This window comes from Megascapheus bottae, chromosome 7, assembly GCF_031878675.1.
Source record: "Megascapheus bottae isolate mThoBot1 chromosome 7, mThoBot2.hap1, whole genome shotgun sequence".
Classification (NCBI taxonomy): domain Eukaryota; kingdom Metazoa; phylum Chordata; class Mammalia; order Rodentia; family Geomyidae; genus Megascapheus; species Megascapheus bottae.
In genome coordinates, this window is record NC_143515.1 from 39,782,304 (window position 1) to 39,800,449 (window position 18,146).

Consider the following 18,146-nt stretch of genomic DNA (forward strand, 5'->3'; position numbering starts at 1 on the left):
AGTGATTCTCTGTCTCCTGGGTATTCACGCTTTTGTGCAGCTTCCGTCACACTGGATATGGCTGACCTGGATTGGTAATGGGATGTTGTGTGAATGTGGCATCTAGGTCTTTGTGGCTTCTGCCTTGCTCACCCCTGAGTCAATTTCAGCTGCCATATTGTGAGGGAAGGTCCAGGCCAGACAGAACCCCAGTATACCAAATGTTCTATACCTGTAGTGTTTAGTATCATAGCCACTAACCACAGGTGGCCATGTAAAGTTTAAAGTGATTAAAATGAAAATGGAAAGGAGGAAGGAAGAGTGAGCAAATGTAGTCATTATATTTAATATACATTCAAATGATGTAACTTGTGTGTAGGGATAGGAGGGGGAAATGGTGGGGGGCAGGGGGGATGAAAGAAGGCGTGACGTTGACCAAGAAGCGCTGTACTCATAACCTGATCTATGGAATTGTAACCCCCTGTGCAACTACCTAATTATACTAGTAATACTACTGCTAATAAATTCATTCAGTCCTTCAGTCATACTAGCCTTATAGACTAGTGTCCCATGGCCTCATGTGAAGGCTGGTGGCTGCCCTACTCTGCCATGCAGGTTACAGGACATTTCTATCACTCTGAAAAGTTATATTGGGCAAGGCTGCGCCTAGAACTATAGCTTACAAAGTTTAAGTATTCTGTGTAACAACAAAAGTCTACCCTCAGGGTAACGTCTGTCATCCATGGATTAGGTACAAAAGTCAGCATACCTAAGGCAAATATATAGCAAAGTCAGCATAGATAAAAGAGATCAGACAGGAAGTTAGTAAATGCTGCTGAGGACAGGCTGTCAGGCCCTTGCAAGCCCAGCTGGGACCCTTTAGGCCCAGGCCCACTCCTGGATTATCCCAGCCCACTGGAAGCATTGTCTTCTTCAAACTACCATAGCATGAACTATTTGCTCACTCAGTGTAGAGTATTTATGGACCTTCATCTACACATATATGCACATATCTGGTCATTCTAGTTCAATTACAATTTCTTCAAGGGCAGATGGAATATATCTTTTTGTCTCTTTTGGTAATTCAGTGTTTTGTATGTTGCTGTGTTCTAGAAGTTCTCTATTCATATCTTAGTTCCAGGATAAGTGATTCCAGTTATAAGTGATTCTTCTAGGAAGAGGAACCGTGGACATGAATTAGCTACACAGACATACTTTGAAAAACACAACCTATATAAATGGAGAATATTCGCTCTTTTAGTTTAGGAGGTCAAAAATGATCAATTACTGACTTAATTTTGATGATTACAAGAGGACTCCTCAGGTAGATAATTACATCATTTAGAAAGGCAAGGTGAATGTTACAGTATATTTAACAAAGCTGTGAATTGACCGCAATTTCTGACATTTATTAGAGTTCAGGAGAACAAGTCTATTTCTAATGTTCTCCAGTGAAAGGCTGTGCCCTATGTTCCTTGACATGTATGATTCCTTTCTAACTTTGAGGATTAAAAAAAGAATGTGTGGTAAAAAGAATTGGTTGATGTAACAAACCACACTACTCCATGAAGATTCTCATTTAAAAAAAAAAATGCTGGGGCCGGGAGTTTGGCCTAGTGGTTAAAGTGCTTGCCTAGCATGCATGAAGACCCGGGTTCGATTCCTCGGTACCACATACATAGAAAAAAGCCGGAAGTGGTGCTGAGGCGCAAGTGGTAGAGCTCTAGCCTTGAGAAAGTCCAAGGACAGTGCTCAGGCCCTGAGCTCAAGCCCAGGACTGGCAAAAAAAAAAAAAAAAAAATGCTTTCTACGGTTCCTTGTTATTTTGCACACATCTTCCTCATTAACTTTTTATTACAGCATTAAATGCCTTTTTATGCAGAGCTAAAGGTCATTTTTATTGTGCTAGGAGTAATCCTTACTTTTTAATATTGGAATAGCTGTATTAATTCAGAGTTAAAAAAGCACCAAGTATAGTTTACAAACACTATTCTAAATATTGCCTGATAAAGTTAATTTTGATAAGATTGCAAATAAGATCCCAAGGAAATTATATGAAAAGCATATTATAATGAATTTAAAAAGTCTTAGAGATGATGAGTACTTTTTTCATGCCAGTACTTGAACTTGGGACCTGGGCACTGTCTCTTGGCTTTTCTACTCAAGGCCAGTGGAGCCACATCTTTGCTTATAGCTTTAAAAAGGTTTTTTTTTTTTTTTCTTTTTTCTTTTTTAAGCTGGGCACAGTGTCTCACGCATGTAATCCTAGCTACTCAGGAGGCTGAGATCTAAGGATCGAGGTTCAAAGCCAGCCACCTGGGTACCTCTAGAAAATGGGAAGTGGGGCTTAACTCAAGGATAGGGTGGTAGCCTTGAGCTGAAGTGCTCAGGGACAGTGCCCAGGCTGAGTTCAAGCCCCATGACCCACAAAACAAAAACAAAAACAGAAACAAACTTACAAAAGTATCTTTAAGTAGTTATACAAAGAAGATACTATTTAACAAAGCAGTTTATGAATGCACTCCTTCAAGCTTTTTGGTAGTTAATTGGAGATAAGAATCTCATGGACTTTCTACCAGGGCTGTCTTTGAGCCATGATCTTCAGATCTCAGCTTGCTGAGTTGCTGGAAATACAGGCGTGAAATAAGCACTTTTTATACTGTTTCTTTCTAGAACTGTGAAGGATTGTCATGGAAACTGGTGTCATGGTTATTTCAAGCTTTGGCTTTATTGGCTTTAAGAAATCTTTCATGGACCACCTGTTGCCATCTCTTGTTTCCCAAACATGCTGTCACAAGAGCCACTGCAATCGTTATTCCCACAGGAAGGAGAGAAGGATGAATGGCTGAAGAATTTACCTAAGTGTACTGTGTAGCTCCCTGGAGCACAGGCACCCTGTTTCCATCTTTCCATCCTTACCACCAATTGACCCATCACCTCCTCTATTTCCCAGAATAACTGTTTTATGTAATCTATGATGATCTGTACGTGTTCCTTCGAATGAGTAACAAATAAACATGGTTGTATACACCTGTATTACCAGTTACCCATGAAAAAGAGTCCAGGAGTTTAAGACCAGCTTGGGGAATATGGCAAGATCCAGTCAAAAAAAACCCCAAAAACCAACAACTAGAAAAGAGAGTCAATGGTGGAATAGTCATAAAAAGGGAGGTGCTGTGTTATTAGCAACTATTTGTTATCATTCTGACTCACGAAAGCTTGGAAGGCCCTAAACTCTCACATCATCCTCCTATGGCTGGCTGCTTCCCAGGGCCTATTATTTAGGGATTGTCTATGTCGCCCTATGAAACAATGGTGCCTCCTTACCCTGTCTGCTCACCTAGTCACCCCTTTTTTCTCCTAGGAGATGGAAGGGTGTATCAAAGTGAGAGCAAGCGTCCGTAGCTATTTCTTCTCCTACTCTCTAGTTTAGGTAGTGTTTCAGCACCTTAGATACACCCATCTTAATTAATTAGGATGTACATATTTCACAAGGTAGTTCTCTGCCTTGTGCAGGAGACTTTTTAAAATCATTATGAAATTAATATAATAATTAGAAAGTAAGTGGCTGGAGGTAAGCATGTAGCACATATACATTCAAGAGCATTAAAAAAAATCTTTTTTTCAAAGTCGCAAGAAAGCTTACTTTGGCCATTGGCCCTTAGCTTCTTTACAGGCTGTCAGTCACCATCTGCCTCATTCGCCAGTTGGACATGCCCTGGCAATTGTCCGGTGAATAATTACAGTGCTCACCAAGAAGGAAATGAGCCTCCCCCAGAAGATCTTTCTAGGAGTGCTCCCTGTTTGAAATGGATGTCACAGTGCTACTTAAGTCCTTGCCCAATCCCAAAAGGGCTTGAACAAGAGTCATTTGAAATAAGAACTTCCTTTTACTACAGGGTATTTTTGAAGTAGAGGCAGGAGTTGGGAGTAGGGGGAGAATGTTGTCCAGGACAATGGCACACACTCTAATGACAGTGACAGGATCTTGGCAGATCAGTACTTTTCTGTGTTGAAAGCCGTTTTCTCAGAACGGTATCCCCAGAGCTGAGATCCAAGGCTTGTACACCTAACAGTTGGATCAGTGACTGTTTAGGAGTTCCTAAAGAAACAATTGCTTAATTTTGGCTGCAGAACCACTTCTTTCCAGGACTTTTCTTTTAAAAACACAAACTCCTAAGCCCTACTCTAGATCTGTCAAACCTGAATATCCCAGGGTGAAGCTGAGCTTCTTAAGTAGGTAGATCCTGGGTGATTTTTTAAGTACGCTTAAGTTGAAACCACTTTTGTCTTTAAAAAAATATTCTTTTTTATTGCAATGCATAGAGGGGTTACAGTTATATTCTCCAGGTAGTAGGTGCATTACTTCTCACACATTGATACCCCTTCTCATGTTTTTGTCCCCATTTCCCTCCCTCACACCCTCCCAATCATCTTGTTTTCCCCCCTTTGAGACCTTTATCTTTTGTATTCATGGATGGGTCCAAGTGCCTAGGACAGCAATAGACACAACTCAGTAAACACCTGCAAAATGAATGAAGGCTCCAAGGGGATGTGGCCTCAGAGATCCTAATTACCCATCTAGGCTAGCCCAGCCCATTAACAGGCTGCCATAAAACAGGTACAATGTCAACCCCCCAAGGTACCTTCCAAGCTTGGCTGTGGGGGCAGGGGAAGTTCTCTGCCTACAGTCTCCATCATGCCCACCTCAACAGGCCCCTGCCTGCCTGGACTGAACTGCCAAATCTGTGACCAGGCAACCTGTAATTTAGCTCCATTTCTGCCCCCTTAAAAAAGAGGGATTAATAAGACTAGTTAAGGTATGACTGGGATCCTAGATCCAACATGTGGGGAAATCTTGGCTATCCCTGGGTAAACTAAAGCTGGGTAAACGTTGATAAACTATTTAATTTATCCTTTGAATGATCAAAGAATCAACTTTCCTTCCTAAGTACTCAAAGCACAGGAAAGAGAAGACAAGGGCAATATAGTCTTGCTGTTATGTATTCACTATTCTAAAATCATGCTTAACTATTTAGTAAGAACCTCTGTCCTAGCATTTGAAAGGAGGATTGTGAGTTCAAGTCCTGTATGTAGCCTGGCTACACAGACCCTGCTTCAGAAAAGGGAAAGACATGGGGACACATACACACTGTATCCTTCAATAGGGTGGGTGCATAAACTGTAGTACACCCATACAATGGAATATTACTCACGAATATAAAGAAAAACAGAAGTTCAAAGCCATCATACAAATCAAAAGAAGCCAACTCCCCCAAATTAAATATATACATAAAGTTCATAGTGTCTCTGGAAATTCCTAACATTTTTTTCTTCTCTTTGTCAATGTTGTCAACTTATTACAGTGAGAGGGGCTCATGCCACTCCCCCCCTCCATACACAAACACTGTCTATGCAAAGTACATTAGGCCAGGGGCCAACTATTGCATATAATAAAGTAGGAGACATTTTGTAGAAAATTCCTTTATTATAGTGCAAATAACTTTCAGCAGTGACATAATGTAACAACACATTTAGTAACATTTTACACCATACAGTAAATAAGAAAGTGTTTCTTTGAAAATATGTCATCATAGGAACATTATTTCTACGTGAATGCTGGAAAATTCCAAGGTTTCTTTTTCTCAAGGCAATAGGGCTTTCTCCCTCTTTTTGAATATCTTTTAAAACAAGTGGAAGGAATTGCCATTTAACAAATCATCATAATGATCTCTTAGGAGGTTTTAAACTGAGGTTAGCAAGATTTGAAATGGGATTTCAAAATTTAAAAAAATAATTTTAAGACAATTCTGGCATATCCCAGAAAGTAGAAGTCACTTTTAATAGCGTTGAAGTAGATATACACATTTCCCCCAATTTTGCTGCAGAAACAGATTGTCTAAAGCCTGCCTTTTATTTCCCCAGAGCCTGATTGTTATTCCTCGGTTTTTGGTTATTGCAAAGCTAGGGCTCTGGTTAGAAATAACTCCTCACATATGCACATACTTGTCTTGTGAAGGTTTCAATTGCACTTTCCAACCTAAAATTCACACCTTAGACCTCACAAGCTGGGGAAAGGTGTGAACATGTTCCAGTTTCCAGCCAACCTAAGGACAGTGGGATTACCCCCACTACTCATTTAGCTCCACCTAAGTCAAACCATCACATCATTTAGATTAATCCCAATAGGCTTATCCAAGAGATTCCCACGACCCACTTATAGGGCAGTAGGGCAACTGAAGGGTTGACACAGTATTTTCACAGTAAGCTTTCTAAGGGCTGCTAATGAGTTTGCAGATAGGAGAGAACCGTCACTCCTGACCACATTTGACTCTCTGCTCGTCTGGGTTCTGCTTGGTCTCACAGTGGGTAGGGATGGCTAGCCACCAAAGAACCCTCCCAAGGGGGTTTCCACAATGAATTGAATCAAAACCCCTACAAATACATTTCAGGGTGTCTGTAAAAATACTCTTTAAAAGTGGCTTCACAAGTCATGAGAAGTTAATCATCAGCTTGAAAATACCTGGAGCCATAGAACAACCCCCATGCTGACTATAGCTGATTAAGTCAGCTGGTACATAAAGCTTTGCCATGTGCAGCCAGTTTCATTGGACAAAATATCTTTGTATATAAACATCATGGACCTGTGCAGAATAGTTTCAAAGTTGAGATAAATCCAAATATATCACCTACAAAAAATTCACAATTTTAGTGTGTTCTCTTATATTTGACTTTGGTACTGAAACACTGTCTACATTCTAGACACATAAACATGATCTAGTCATGGTTGTGCCTCTCTGCATGTTGTGTAAAAAAAAAAAAAAAAGACAAAAACTCAAAAGCAAAGCAGGACAAGGACTTGTCATAACAGGACGCAGTAAGCTGTACAAACAAAACCTAAATTATATATAAATACACCCTCACCCCAGCACCCCTTCTTCCTTGTTTCTACCTGACAAAGCAATGCCCAAGGTCCTTCTCTCCAGGGCCAGTGCAGCTTGTGAAATTCAATACCCGGGACATCAACCTCCTTCTGGGGCCTAGTACCAGAGACTACCATCAGATTAGTTCCTCAAGTGCAGAGAAACTTGCATGAGTTCACTGGAAGAATTCACACTATTGGCTGGGCTCTAACATGAAATTAGCCTTTGTGATAAACTAGAGGGATCCTTTTCTAACCTGGATCCCATCTCATCCTACTATCTTCCAAGCCAATATGGTCAGAAGCATCTTCTCACCTGAAACTCCAAAGGCATTGCTTAGGGATATTGGCGAGGGTCACATAAGAAAAGTTATACAATGAGCTAACAGCTTAAGTTGGTATAAATTATTTCTAAGTAAGTTATTCGGGACCATTTGCTTCTGCTTTACACTGTATTCCACAATCTTTCATATTATACTTTTAAAAGTTTATATAATACTCATTTCAAAAATTGTCTATGCAATCACCTTGTACATGTTTTCAACTAATTTAATAACAACTAAATGAGCTATTATGTAAATCTAGGGAACAGTTAATCTTAAGTCAATACTGTGCTAATTCACAGTAAAGAGAAAAAGCAATGTAAATATAATTTCATATAATTGACAGTAACTTGAAAAGCAGTTTTGCCAAAATGTTGCAAATTTTTCCCAAAAGCACTTAGAGCAATTTATGTTAAGAGAGGTCCAGGGACATAGAGAATAATCACCCAACAGATATGAATTCACCTGTACTATGATTATATGTAATTTTCCCCTTTGGACCTAAGATATTTGTACATTCCAAAGCTCATAACTTTGCTGTTCTTGAGACATTGCTCATTCTCAAGTACATATACTGAATGTAAATAAATAACTACAAGAAAGCTTCAAAAAATCTAAGTTAACATTATGCTGTGCAAAACAAAACAGAACCAAAAACCCTCCAGAAACAAAACAAAATAAAGCCCAAATGTTGAACAAACTACATTCTATGCAAATACCCTGACTAAAATAGTGCTTGTGCTACACAATTCCATGTTAGTGCAGAAATACGTTGGTTTTCATGTACCGTGATAGTTTTTAATGTCTTTAGCACTTTTGTTTCTAAGTAACCTTGCTTTGAAATGATGAAAAATTTGCTATCAAATCACAAATAATCACAAATCCATTTTAGTGTGGTCTGAATGAAATCCAGCATCAAGGTATTACTTTGTTTTTGGAGTAATGGCTCGTTGTCTTTGTCCAACAGCTTTCTTCCTATGGGCATACCCCAGTGGAAGCTGTCATTTTAGACTTGAACTGCACAGAAAGAAGAGACAGTGAAGCTTGCCATTTGTTTGTATAAGTCTCCAGATTTTTCTAGGACACATCTTCCAGACCGACAGTCATGTAGTTTTGACACCTGATCCTACTTGAAACCAAAGTGCTTCAAACAGCATCAGCCAAGTTTGGTGATCTGGAGGTCCCCATTTATCTTTATGGTGTCAATGGCAGATAATGTTTGAATGCGATGATAAAAATCAAAGAGTTGGTGTCCATCCACAAACACCCTGAAACGTGGGTGCTCACAAAGAATTTCCACCTGGAAGAAACAAAATCATAATCTCAATTCACAATTTAGACAAAGCCAGCTGGAGGAAAAAAAGACAAAACTTCATTTTAGCAAAAGGCAGTACCATCAATGACTCTCAAAGATGAGAACACAATGGGAGGACAGAGCATGGTTAGAATACTGGGGCTTCACTCTCCAGTGTCCCAGTGCAGTAGCAGGGTAAAATCTACATGGTATGTTCCCACCAAATTTAAAGGCAATGCTGATGTTGCCAGAACAAGGAACACACTTTGAGAACCACTGCTCAGTATTATCCAATATCCTTTGTAAACCGGCTTAGGCTTTAACACCTTTCCCTGCACTCTGGGAAGTGTGTGGCACTCCAGCCCTTACTGCCATCTCCTAAATGATTCCATCCCACCCCCAAGAGAGCCCCTCCAGGGGAGCCCCTTGAGAGGCAGAATTGGTACCCATTAGGCAGCTTGTAATGATAGTCTAGACACTGAAACATGGTCAACACTAAGACAGAGAGAAGGTTGCACAGTAATTACCACTGGACTAAGAATGTGTTATTAACAAGGCTTTGTTAAGCCAAACTCAAATACTGATTTCACATAGTAAAACCTTTTTCTTCTCCTTTTCCTTAAGTAATTCACCATAGAATTTAATTACTACTTCTGTGCTATGATGTATTTATTAAAAGCACTGATATCTGCCATGCAAGGAGAGACTCCATATGTGATATTAGTCACATCTAATTCATATTATTGCTAAAATTATATCACCAGGCAGGGTGATTTTGTTGCTGGGAAGCATTATATCCTCCTGGCAGTCAGTAGCTCTGGCTGTTCTGTTCCAATTATTACTAAGAGGATGCTCCAGCCAAGAACATCCTAAAGAAACATTACTATGCACAACATAGTAACAGATGGTTATGGAATGGGGTACGATCATGGGTCAGGGGTATCTTCCCCAGTCTGTGTTAAGAAAGGCAACAATCTCAACTCTACCACTGATATAATAAAAGTCATGGATTCTTCTTTCCAGACTCCCCAGACTATAAAGGAAGAGAAACAATCACAGGCCTTTGAAAATTTCTAGATGCAGAATAAATGAGTAATTGGGTAGAGCCTGCTTGGTCAGGCTTCTATGTAACATAGAACTTTTAATCCGGTTGCCATTACTGTGATGCATAGTAATGGGATGTGACAGATACAGCTTTATCACCAGTCTGACATTTCAGCAAGTCTTTTAAAATACATTATTCACTTGCATCTTCTACTTGGCACTATTTGGCATAGAGGAAGGCCTTGCTAATGCTACTTGACTAGATGGCAAATTTTGGGTTGTGTTTCCTGCCAGCTAGATAGTGAGAAGCAAGTCACCATTTACCTAGGCCTATGGGAAGAAATCTGTCAGTCACTCAGCCTGTGACCATGAAATAGAAGCTGGCTTAATTAATCCTCAGGGGGAATAAGGAAGGATACACATGTGGACTCATTAGCAAAGAGAAAGAGAGAAAATAAATTGAAAATCACAAAACTGCTTAAAAGGCAATAATTAATAAGATTTTAAGCCACTTAAAGGCAGAGGGAAAAATGAAGAGAATTCTGGATATTAGTCTTTATTAATAAATGAAATATTTGGGAGCAGGTATTTACTACAGGCCTAATACCATGCTGGGGATTACACATAATAATATTTGTCATAGAAGCTAAGTACAGTTAAGTACTAATTCTTACCATTCTGAATATGTAAAGACACCTATAGTTACTAAATATATGAGCTGAAAAGAGCCAAGAGCTACCATGATGGGTAATAATTTCCATCAGTGAACAAGCTCTTTTGATTGCTTTTCTGCTTTCTTTTTTTCTATTATTGGGTGAAAATTTCCCTGGACATGCAGGAATTCTGGCTTCAGAAAGTGCTCTTGGCACATACTAGATAAGAAGAACATCACGGTCCTGCCAACAGTTGGGGCGCGGGCACTCGAGGTGCTTACCCTGAATGGCTGGTCTGGGATGAATGGGAAGTAAGGGATTGCTGATTGCTCTTCACCCCTTTCTCCAGATATACAAGAGTTTCGGAGCAACTGCCTGTCTGTGAACACAGCTTTGAGTTCAATGGCCACATCGGCAGGAGGGTCTTCCGAGTCTCCGCAGGTCAAGCTGATGGCAAAGCTGAAAAGAAAATAGTTGCATTTATTCACAGTTGGAAATAACATATCAGCATGACTCAAGTCCTCCTGTGAGTCTGTCTGCTTTGATCAGAACCCTACTCTTCACAAGACTACAGAGAAGTAACACTATACTCCAACCAACTGATTGATTTGGTGAAACCGATTTGGTGAAAGCTTTCGTGAGACTGAAAAAAGTGACTGAAATTTCAGATCTTAACTACCCAAACCCAGACATGGTTACCTTAATCCACTTCAGAATTCCCAAAACTGACCTAGGAATTGATCAGAAGAAATGATACCTTGTAAAGTGTGGTTCTTAATTGACACTGATAGTTCTTGCTCCAAACAGTATGGTTCAAAACTATGTAAAAAGAAAAAATCCCTGTGGCCTTCCTAAGGGTCAAAGAGAAAATATGGGTCTATATTTATCATCGCTGATATAAATAGCTGTCTGGAGAAATGATGGCTGGGATTCACACACATTCTTTTCATGGGAACATGGTACTTTCTTGGCACTGTCAAAGACAACGCTGTCCACAAGGGGAGGAAGAGAAGTCTCAGCCACAACAGAAGTGGGTAGGGCCTGGCGGCTGCCTGGTATCTAAACAGTGATAGAAGCCCTGCCTTACTTACCTCTCTGGGTTGAGGTCTACGATGCCCATCACTAACACTTTCTTGCCTGGTCTCATGCCACCTTTAATGTGCCCACAAAATGGAACGATCTGCAATGGAAGAGAGGAGAGAGTTCACCAACTGTTAAGAGAAAAGCCAGTTCTATTAGAAAATGCAAGGGGGAAAAATTAGCTTAGAAAAGAAAGGGTACAGGCAGAGACACAGAACACAGACAAAACCATTTACCAGTCGTGGGAAGTACACATCGGCTTGAACTGGAGAGCCCAAAGAGTTGTTTAAGTGCCCATCATCTAGTTTCTAAAAATAGAAGCACACAGATTGGCTTTCCTCAGACCCTTTTTTCTTAAGGGGTGGAGGGAGAAAAGGAGGGGAGGCAACCCACCCTAGTCTGGCAGAATCCAGCAGCCCTGCACAAACACACAGGCAGTGTCTGCAGAGGATGGCTTTTCATAGTCTATTAAATAACCGCACAACCCCCCAGAACAAAACCCATCCTTTCCATCCGGTAGGTATACTTCCCAAGATCCCCACACCCTGCAACCCAGATTCAAGTCAAGGTCGCTGCGCACCGCGGAGCCAGAGCCCCGGCAGGACTGCAGGCCCTCGCCAACCCCCACAGCCTGGGAACCGCGGTGGCCCAGGCCTGTCCTCGGGGGACGCGGCTGAAGTGGAGCAGCGGAGCTCAACTTCTCCCGGGAGCCCCGGGCAGGGACCCATTTCTTCTGGCGGGGGTGGGGGGGGATCCCCGGGACGTCGGGGGCGGTGGCGGGGCCCCGCGCTCCCCCACGCGCGCTCACACGTGCAACATGCGCACACCTGGCCGGCGCTTGCACGGGCGCGGAGGGGGCGGTGGAGCACCGGGGTGCCGCGGTCGCCCGCAAATACCCTTCCCCGGCCCAGCGTCCCCGGGTCCGAAGAGCGCCCGGCCCCCGGGCGGGCCGTGTGCACCGCAGGCTCCCGCTAACAGGTACCCGGCGTCTCCCGGAGCAGGGGCTCCGGGCCGGGCCTGCGGCTCCTCCCCGCCCTAGCCCTCCCGCAGAAGCCGGCGGCGGGAAGGGGGCGCCGGGCGTGCGCCTCGCCATACTCACCACCACGGCATCACTGTCGGCCACGGATCCCGCCATGTTCCTGCGCGGTGCACCGGGGCGCACGGTTGGCGGCCCGGCGGCGGGGGACGCTGGACGCGGCGCGCGCGCGCGCGGGGAACCCGGGGCGGTCCTGCGCGGAGCGGGGGCGCGGGTCCGAGGCGCGCGTGCACACTGGCGCGGAAACGCGCGCGCGCGCACGCCCGGGGCCGGCGCGGACCGGGCAGGCCGGGCTCGGGAGAGGAGGAGGGGAAAGGGAGGAGAGCGCAGCGGAGCGGGGAGGGGAGCGGAGGCCCTAGGTGGCCGCAGCCGCGGGAATCCGGAGCGCTCGGCCGCCGAGGCTGCTGCCCGTGTCCTAGAAAGAAAGGTGGCGAGGGCCGCGCCACGCTGGCCCAGGGCGGCATTTAAAGGCTGCCGGGCCCGGCTGGGGAACCGGGAGCCGGGAACAGGGCGGGGACCCGGCCGGGCAGCCGCGGCTTGTTCTGCGTGCCCTGCCTTCCGGCCATTGGACGCTAGCTGGGGAGGGTCCGGCGTGCGGGAGGAGGGCGGGGTCCTGTCTGCTGGAAGGTGTGGGTGGGGCGGGACAGGTGCTGGTGACCAGCCCGCCCCGCGCGCGCGGCCCCGGGGTCCCTACCCGCACTGCCCTCCTTCCCTCCCGCCCGGCCTCGGGGCAGGCGGACCTGTCTCCCGAGAGGTCTGGGGAGGCTCGGCCCGATTTCTCTCCGGGAATTCCAGGCTAGCCCAGGGAAGGATTCTGGCGTAGAAAGAGGATCGAAGGTCTCAGGGCGAACTGAAGTACACATGTCACTTGACAGAAAGAGGCGCAGGCGGAAAGGTCTCAGGTAGGGACTTTGCTAGCCCAGGAGGCTAAATACCAACCAGCCTTCCTCTCTCGGTGGAAACGCAAACAAGTAAAAAGGAAAAAAAAAGGGGTGGGGTGGGGGCACTGGAGGCCCTGTTGAGTAGACACCCCGCTTCTTTATCAGAGTAGACAGGCCTTTGTTTTTATTCAAGTCCCGGTCCGGGATAGTAAATGTAGTCTTTCCCAGGGACTACACCCCCTTTGTTCTAAAGTACAAATTCCTTTATGGCATTTCCACCTTAGGATGATTATGTAACGCCGTAGATATACCCTCTATTTGGTGACAACCTTGACTTACACATTCCATTGTGTGAATCATCGGGGTGTTCTGCACCCATAAGCCAGGAAGATGTGTGACCTGCGATCTCAGGGGTCCCTGAGGCCCCTGCCAGCCGCGGTTACTGATGGAACATCTGCACAGCGTTCGTGTCTCTTCATTTTTCCAGAGCGAAGGCACTTTACCTGCACGTGCCTGAAATCCAGTCATATTCTTTGTGGAAGTGGTTCTCCTAATTAGAGGCTGCCACACAGTTGTGGCTTACAGTTTTATTCTGATTTTTAAAAAAATAAAAAATAAAGACACCTAACAAACTGCTCACATTTTGAAAACATTCTTTGATGTATGTCATTTCTTAGAGTGTAGCATAGGAAAAAAAAAAGACAAAATAGTTCTTTGTTACTAGCTAAGCTAAAAGCGACACAGTATATCATGGTGATTAAAGAGCTGATGTCTTGAGTTCAAATCCTGTCCCTACTATTGTCTTAGCTTGGGGATCTTGAAGAAGTTACTTCCCTATGCCTTTGTTTCTTTCCCAGAAATGATGATGGGGATGATGATGACAATAATGATGATGCCTATCTTGGGCTACTATGATACTAAGTACATTGGTTCTTGTACTTTCCTTAGAAAGTTCCTAGTCCAGAGTTAGCACTTATTCCACAAAAGTGTTTGCCATAACTGAACAATGGGGATCTAACTGGGATATTTTTGCAGTTAGCAAATAGGTAATATGTTAGAGAAAACAAGGAGAAAAGACAGGAAGGAAGATGATGCTGTTTAGGTGGAGTGGTCAGAAAAGCCACCTCTGGTAAAGGGACATTTGAGAAAACCTCTGGCAGAGAGGAAGAGAAGGGGCCAATGGGATCTCTGGAGGAAGCAGATGCTGGCAGAGTAACTGCAAGAGTAAAGGCCAAGAGTAGAGGTGAGTTGCTTGATACACACACATAGGCCTTGGAGCTGGAGGTGAGGAGGACTGGCTTTTTCCCTAGAGCAATGGGAAGATTTAGGGAGTTGGCAAGTCAAGGAGTGACAGTTGTCTTTTGTTGTAGGTGCACCCTCTGGAATGGCCTTTGGAGAGATGAAACACAAAACAAAACAAACAAAAAAAAACAGGACTGAGGAGGCTTCTACATCAGTCCAAGCAAGAGGCAGTGGCCATTTAGATGTGGTAGAAGTATTAGTGTCCTTTGATAAGTTCTTGTTAGCACTATTACAAAGCATTTCTTTCCTCATATTTTTCATTAGCATTAGCTGTACAAGGAAGTTTCCTTTTGACCTGTCCCTGTATAACATACCTTTTCAGACTCACTCCTTCCCATTATGAAGCTTTGATGGGTCATGTCCTCTTTCAGTCCCAGTTTCTTCAACTGCAAATGTAAGAACTTGAACTCTTATTTCCCCCTGAGCTCTTAGAAAGTTCTTCTAGTTCCTGAAAAGCTTATGTATGTACTGACAAAATTTTAGTGGGTTTGAAAGTGTAAGTTGCTGAATGAAAATTATTTTGGGTTGAATATGTGGTAAATGTTTTTGTAGGAGGAAGAATAACCTCTGATTTGTTTTGTGAGTGGAGTTTGGGGTATTGGGGCTTGGAATACTTTAACACAGAAGACTCCCTTTTGTTCTTAAAAAAAAAAAGTTTGATTCCTTCTCAATCAATCGAAATGGTTAATTTTGCATCTGGTAAACAAAGAAAGAACCTAAAAAAAATTTTTATGGTGACAAAAAGCCACATAGGATTGAACTGGGTCTTATACAGGAAGCTATTAACAAATCAATGAACTATAGAGTTTTAGATTTTAGAGTCTGTAGAATGATGGATAGGCAAACTTTCCATATGCTTTGATTATAGGCATTTGTGTGGGGGGGGTTGTTTTGTTTTGTTTTGTTTTTTGTCATGGGACTTGAACTCTGGGCTTGAGCCACAGCAGTTTTCTGGTGGTTAATTGGAGATAAAAGTCTCACAGACTTTAGTGCCCAGGCTGGCTTTGAACCATGATCCTCAGGTCTCAGCCTCCTGAGTAGCTATGATTACAGTGTGATGCATTTGTTCCTTAAAAAAACTGTGACCCATTTATGAAATGCAACTGAAATTCAAGATAAACTGCATTTCTACTGTTGGAAACTCCTAAAAAGGCTAAGGAAGGGATGAGGGCAGTCAAACGTGATTATCATTATAAAATGTGAACAGGGCTTTGAAGAGAGGCCTTCCAGATTTAAAAAAACAAACAAACAAACATAGATTATTTTCTTTTTTCCTTCTATTTAGCCTTAGCTAAAGCATGCATGCATGTAGAAGTCCAAACACTGCAGGAGAATTAGGCATCAATTTGCACAGTGGTACTATGGACAGGAGGACATGTTTGCAAATGGTTCCATTAAGAACATCTGCTAGAAAGGGTGACTGTTAGCACGCCTGGAACACTGCTGCCAACTCAGAATGTCCTTCCAACTGCGAGGAATTTCTATGCCTTCTGCATTCTGTTCTACAATATTGCCATGTTAATTTTGATATCACAGACATATACCTCATACCTGAACCTCTGTGAAACAGGAGCATCCCAAATGTTTACTAGATGTGATTTCCGGATTCTAAATTCTTCCATGATCCCAGCCTGGAAGGGTGATTGCAGTTGGGTTTTGAGAATAAGACCCTACACCTTGTTACAGGTCCACTAAAGCTTTTAGTTTTTCCATCACTGTTTTTGTCAGGCCAGTCTCTGCTCTTACGATCAGTGTTGATGTGGGCAACAAAATATACAAGTCAGCATTCCTTTGTTTAGCTGCTTAGGTAGGAGACAAACATCAAGTTATTCTTCTGTACTTCAAATCATGATTACAATTCTTAATTAGATTAGGGATGATATTCCTGGTTCACAAATAATTATTTTAGGCACACATTCACAGATTTGTAGTGTACCAAAGTAATTAGGGGACAGCTATAAAACTTGGCAGTCAATGCCAATTCCCAACATTCCATTATTTTCAATTTATTTATGAGGGAAGTCGAAACAGCTTCGTGTATGTGTATTAATTAGCACGGGAAAGGCTGATTTCAGAAAACCTCCAGCTTAAGAAGATAATTATGAGCCTAGGTCAAAGTTTTTAAAGCTCTAGGCTTTAAAAAGTGAGGCAGCTCCATGCCTAGGGCAGGTATGGAGGAAGTCTGAAGAGCCCTCCCGGGTGCATTCGTCCTTCCCAAATGGTATCCTTTCACTGTGATCCTACCTAATGCCTGGCTGAAGGGGAAAGGAGATGCATATGCTGAAGGAAACAGAGCGAACCTGCTTCCTGCACTCAGGACTGGCAGCATGAATGAAAGCTGTTTGAAGACTTTCTAGCAAAGGCGTGTACTGAGTCACCGGGGCACTCCTGGCTCTTCTCTCCAGCATCACCGTCCTGCAATTCCAAGAGGCAGAGCTGCCAGTGTTCTACACACAAGGAATACGACAGGCCTGCTAGGCTATGGCCCTGTTCCAATTACTCTGTTCTTATTATTGCTGACTGCTTCTGTTTTCTTTTGCTGGCACATAGTCCTCCCTTTCATTGCCTGTGGGATTTTATTTTCTTGTCAAGTGACATAGAGAGCTTTTTGGTTTTGTCATTGCATAGAAACTTATTTGATGTGATAGGTTAGAAGGAGACCAGGATGCTGGGGTCCCGGGGCTATGGAAGCTCTGAGCACATGAAGAACTAGGGGTTATATGTACCAGTTGGTCTGTCAGGAGTTTTAGAGGAAACAATGGGGACACAACATTATGACCTTTTTAAGGGTGAACTGCACAGAGCAGCCCCACCCCCCTGCAAAACAAAACAAAACAACAACAAAAAACCCAAACTACAATCCAGAAGGGACTTGGGAATTCAAACTCTGCATCTAATTTGACTACTCCAAGTGGTTTAGAAAAGATATGTTTTGTGTATTTATTCAACAAAGATTCATTGAGCTAGGCTGTGGTCTGATTTTTGTCTTGATTTTCAATTTTCTTTTTTTATTAAAGAATTTATTAGCACTGATTTTTAAATGTTACGTTTAATGTATATTAATTTGTATCCATGACATACAAACCCTCAGCTTAATTTTAATTATGTTTTAATTTTATGTTTCAGCTTAATTTTAATTATGTGTCAGTGATTATATAGAGAGATTCCCTTCTTGAACACTTGTTTGTTAAACATGACAATTTTCTTTTAAAAAAAATCACATAAGCTGGGTGTGGTGGCTCACACCTGTAATCCTAGCTACAAGGGAGGCTGAGATCTGAGGATCAAGTTTCAAAACCAGCTGGGGTACAAAAGGACCTGAGATTCTTATCTCCATTTAACCTCTAGAAAAGGGGAAGTGGAACTTGGCTCAAGCCTAGGGTGGTGCCTTGAGCTGAAGAGTTCAGGGACAATGCTCAGGACTAGTTCTAGCCCCATGATCCTCCCCCCCCCCCAAAAAAAAATAAATCACATAACACTTTCACTTAAAACAGATATATCCAGGCCAGGAGTTTGGCCTAGTGGTAGAGTGCTTGCCTAGCATGCACAAAGACTGGGGTTCGATTCCTCAGTACCACATATGTAGAAAAAAAAAGCTGGAAGTGGTGCTGAGGCTCAAGTGGTAGAGCTCT

At 43.0% G+C, this 18,146-nt stretch overlaps 1 protein-coding gene across 1 annotated transcript; it reads right to left on the minus strand.

The window, feature by feature from the left end:
- Positions 1-5,453: 5,453 nt before the first annotated feature.
- Positions 5,454-12,503, minus strand: Lgalsl (galectin like). Its single transcript, XM_090336817.1, has 5 exons — positions 12,395-12,503; positions 11,532-11,603; positions 11,307-11,395; positions 10,497-10,674; positions 5,454-8,524 (listed from the first exon to the last, which is right to left on the minus strand). The coding sequence occupies exons 1-5, from the start codon at positions 12,428-12,430 to the stop codon at positions 8,381-8,383; spliced, it is 519 nt and encodes a 172-aa protein (XP_090192943.1). The 5' UTR covers positions 12,431-12,503; the 3' UTR covers positions 5,454-8,380.
- Positions 12,504-18,146: the final 5,643 nt, after the last annotated feature.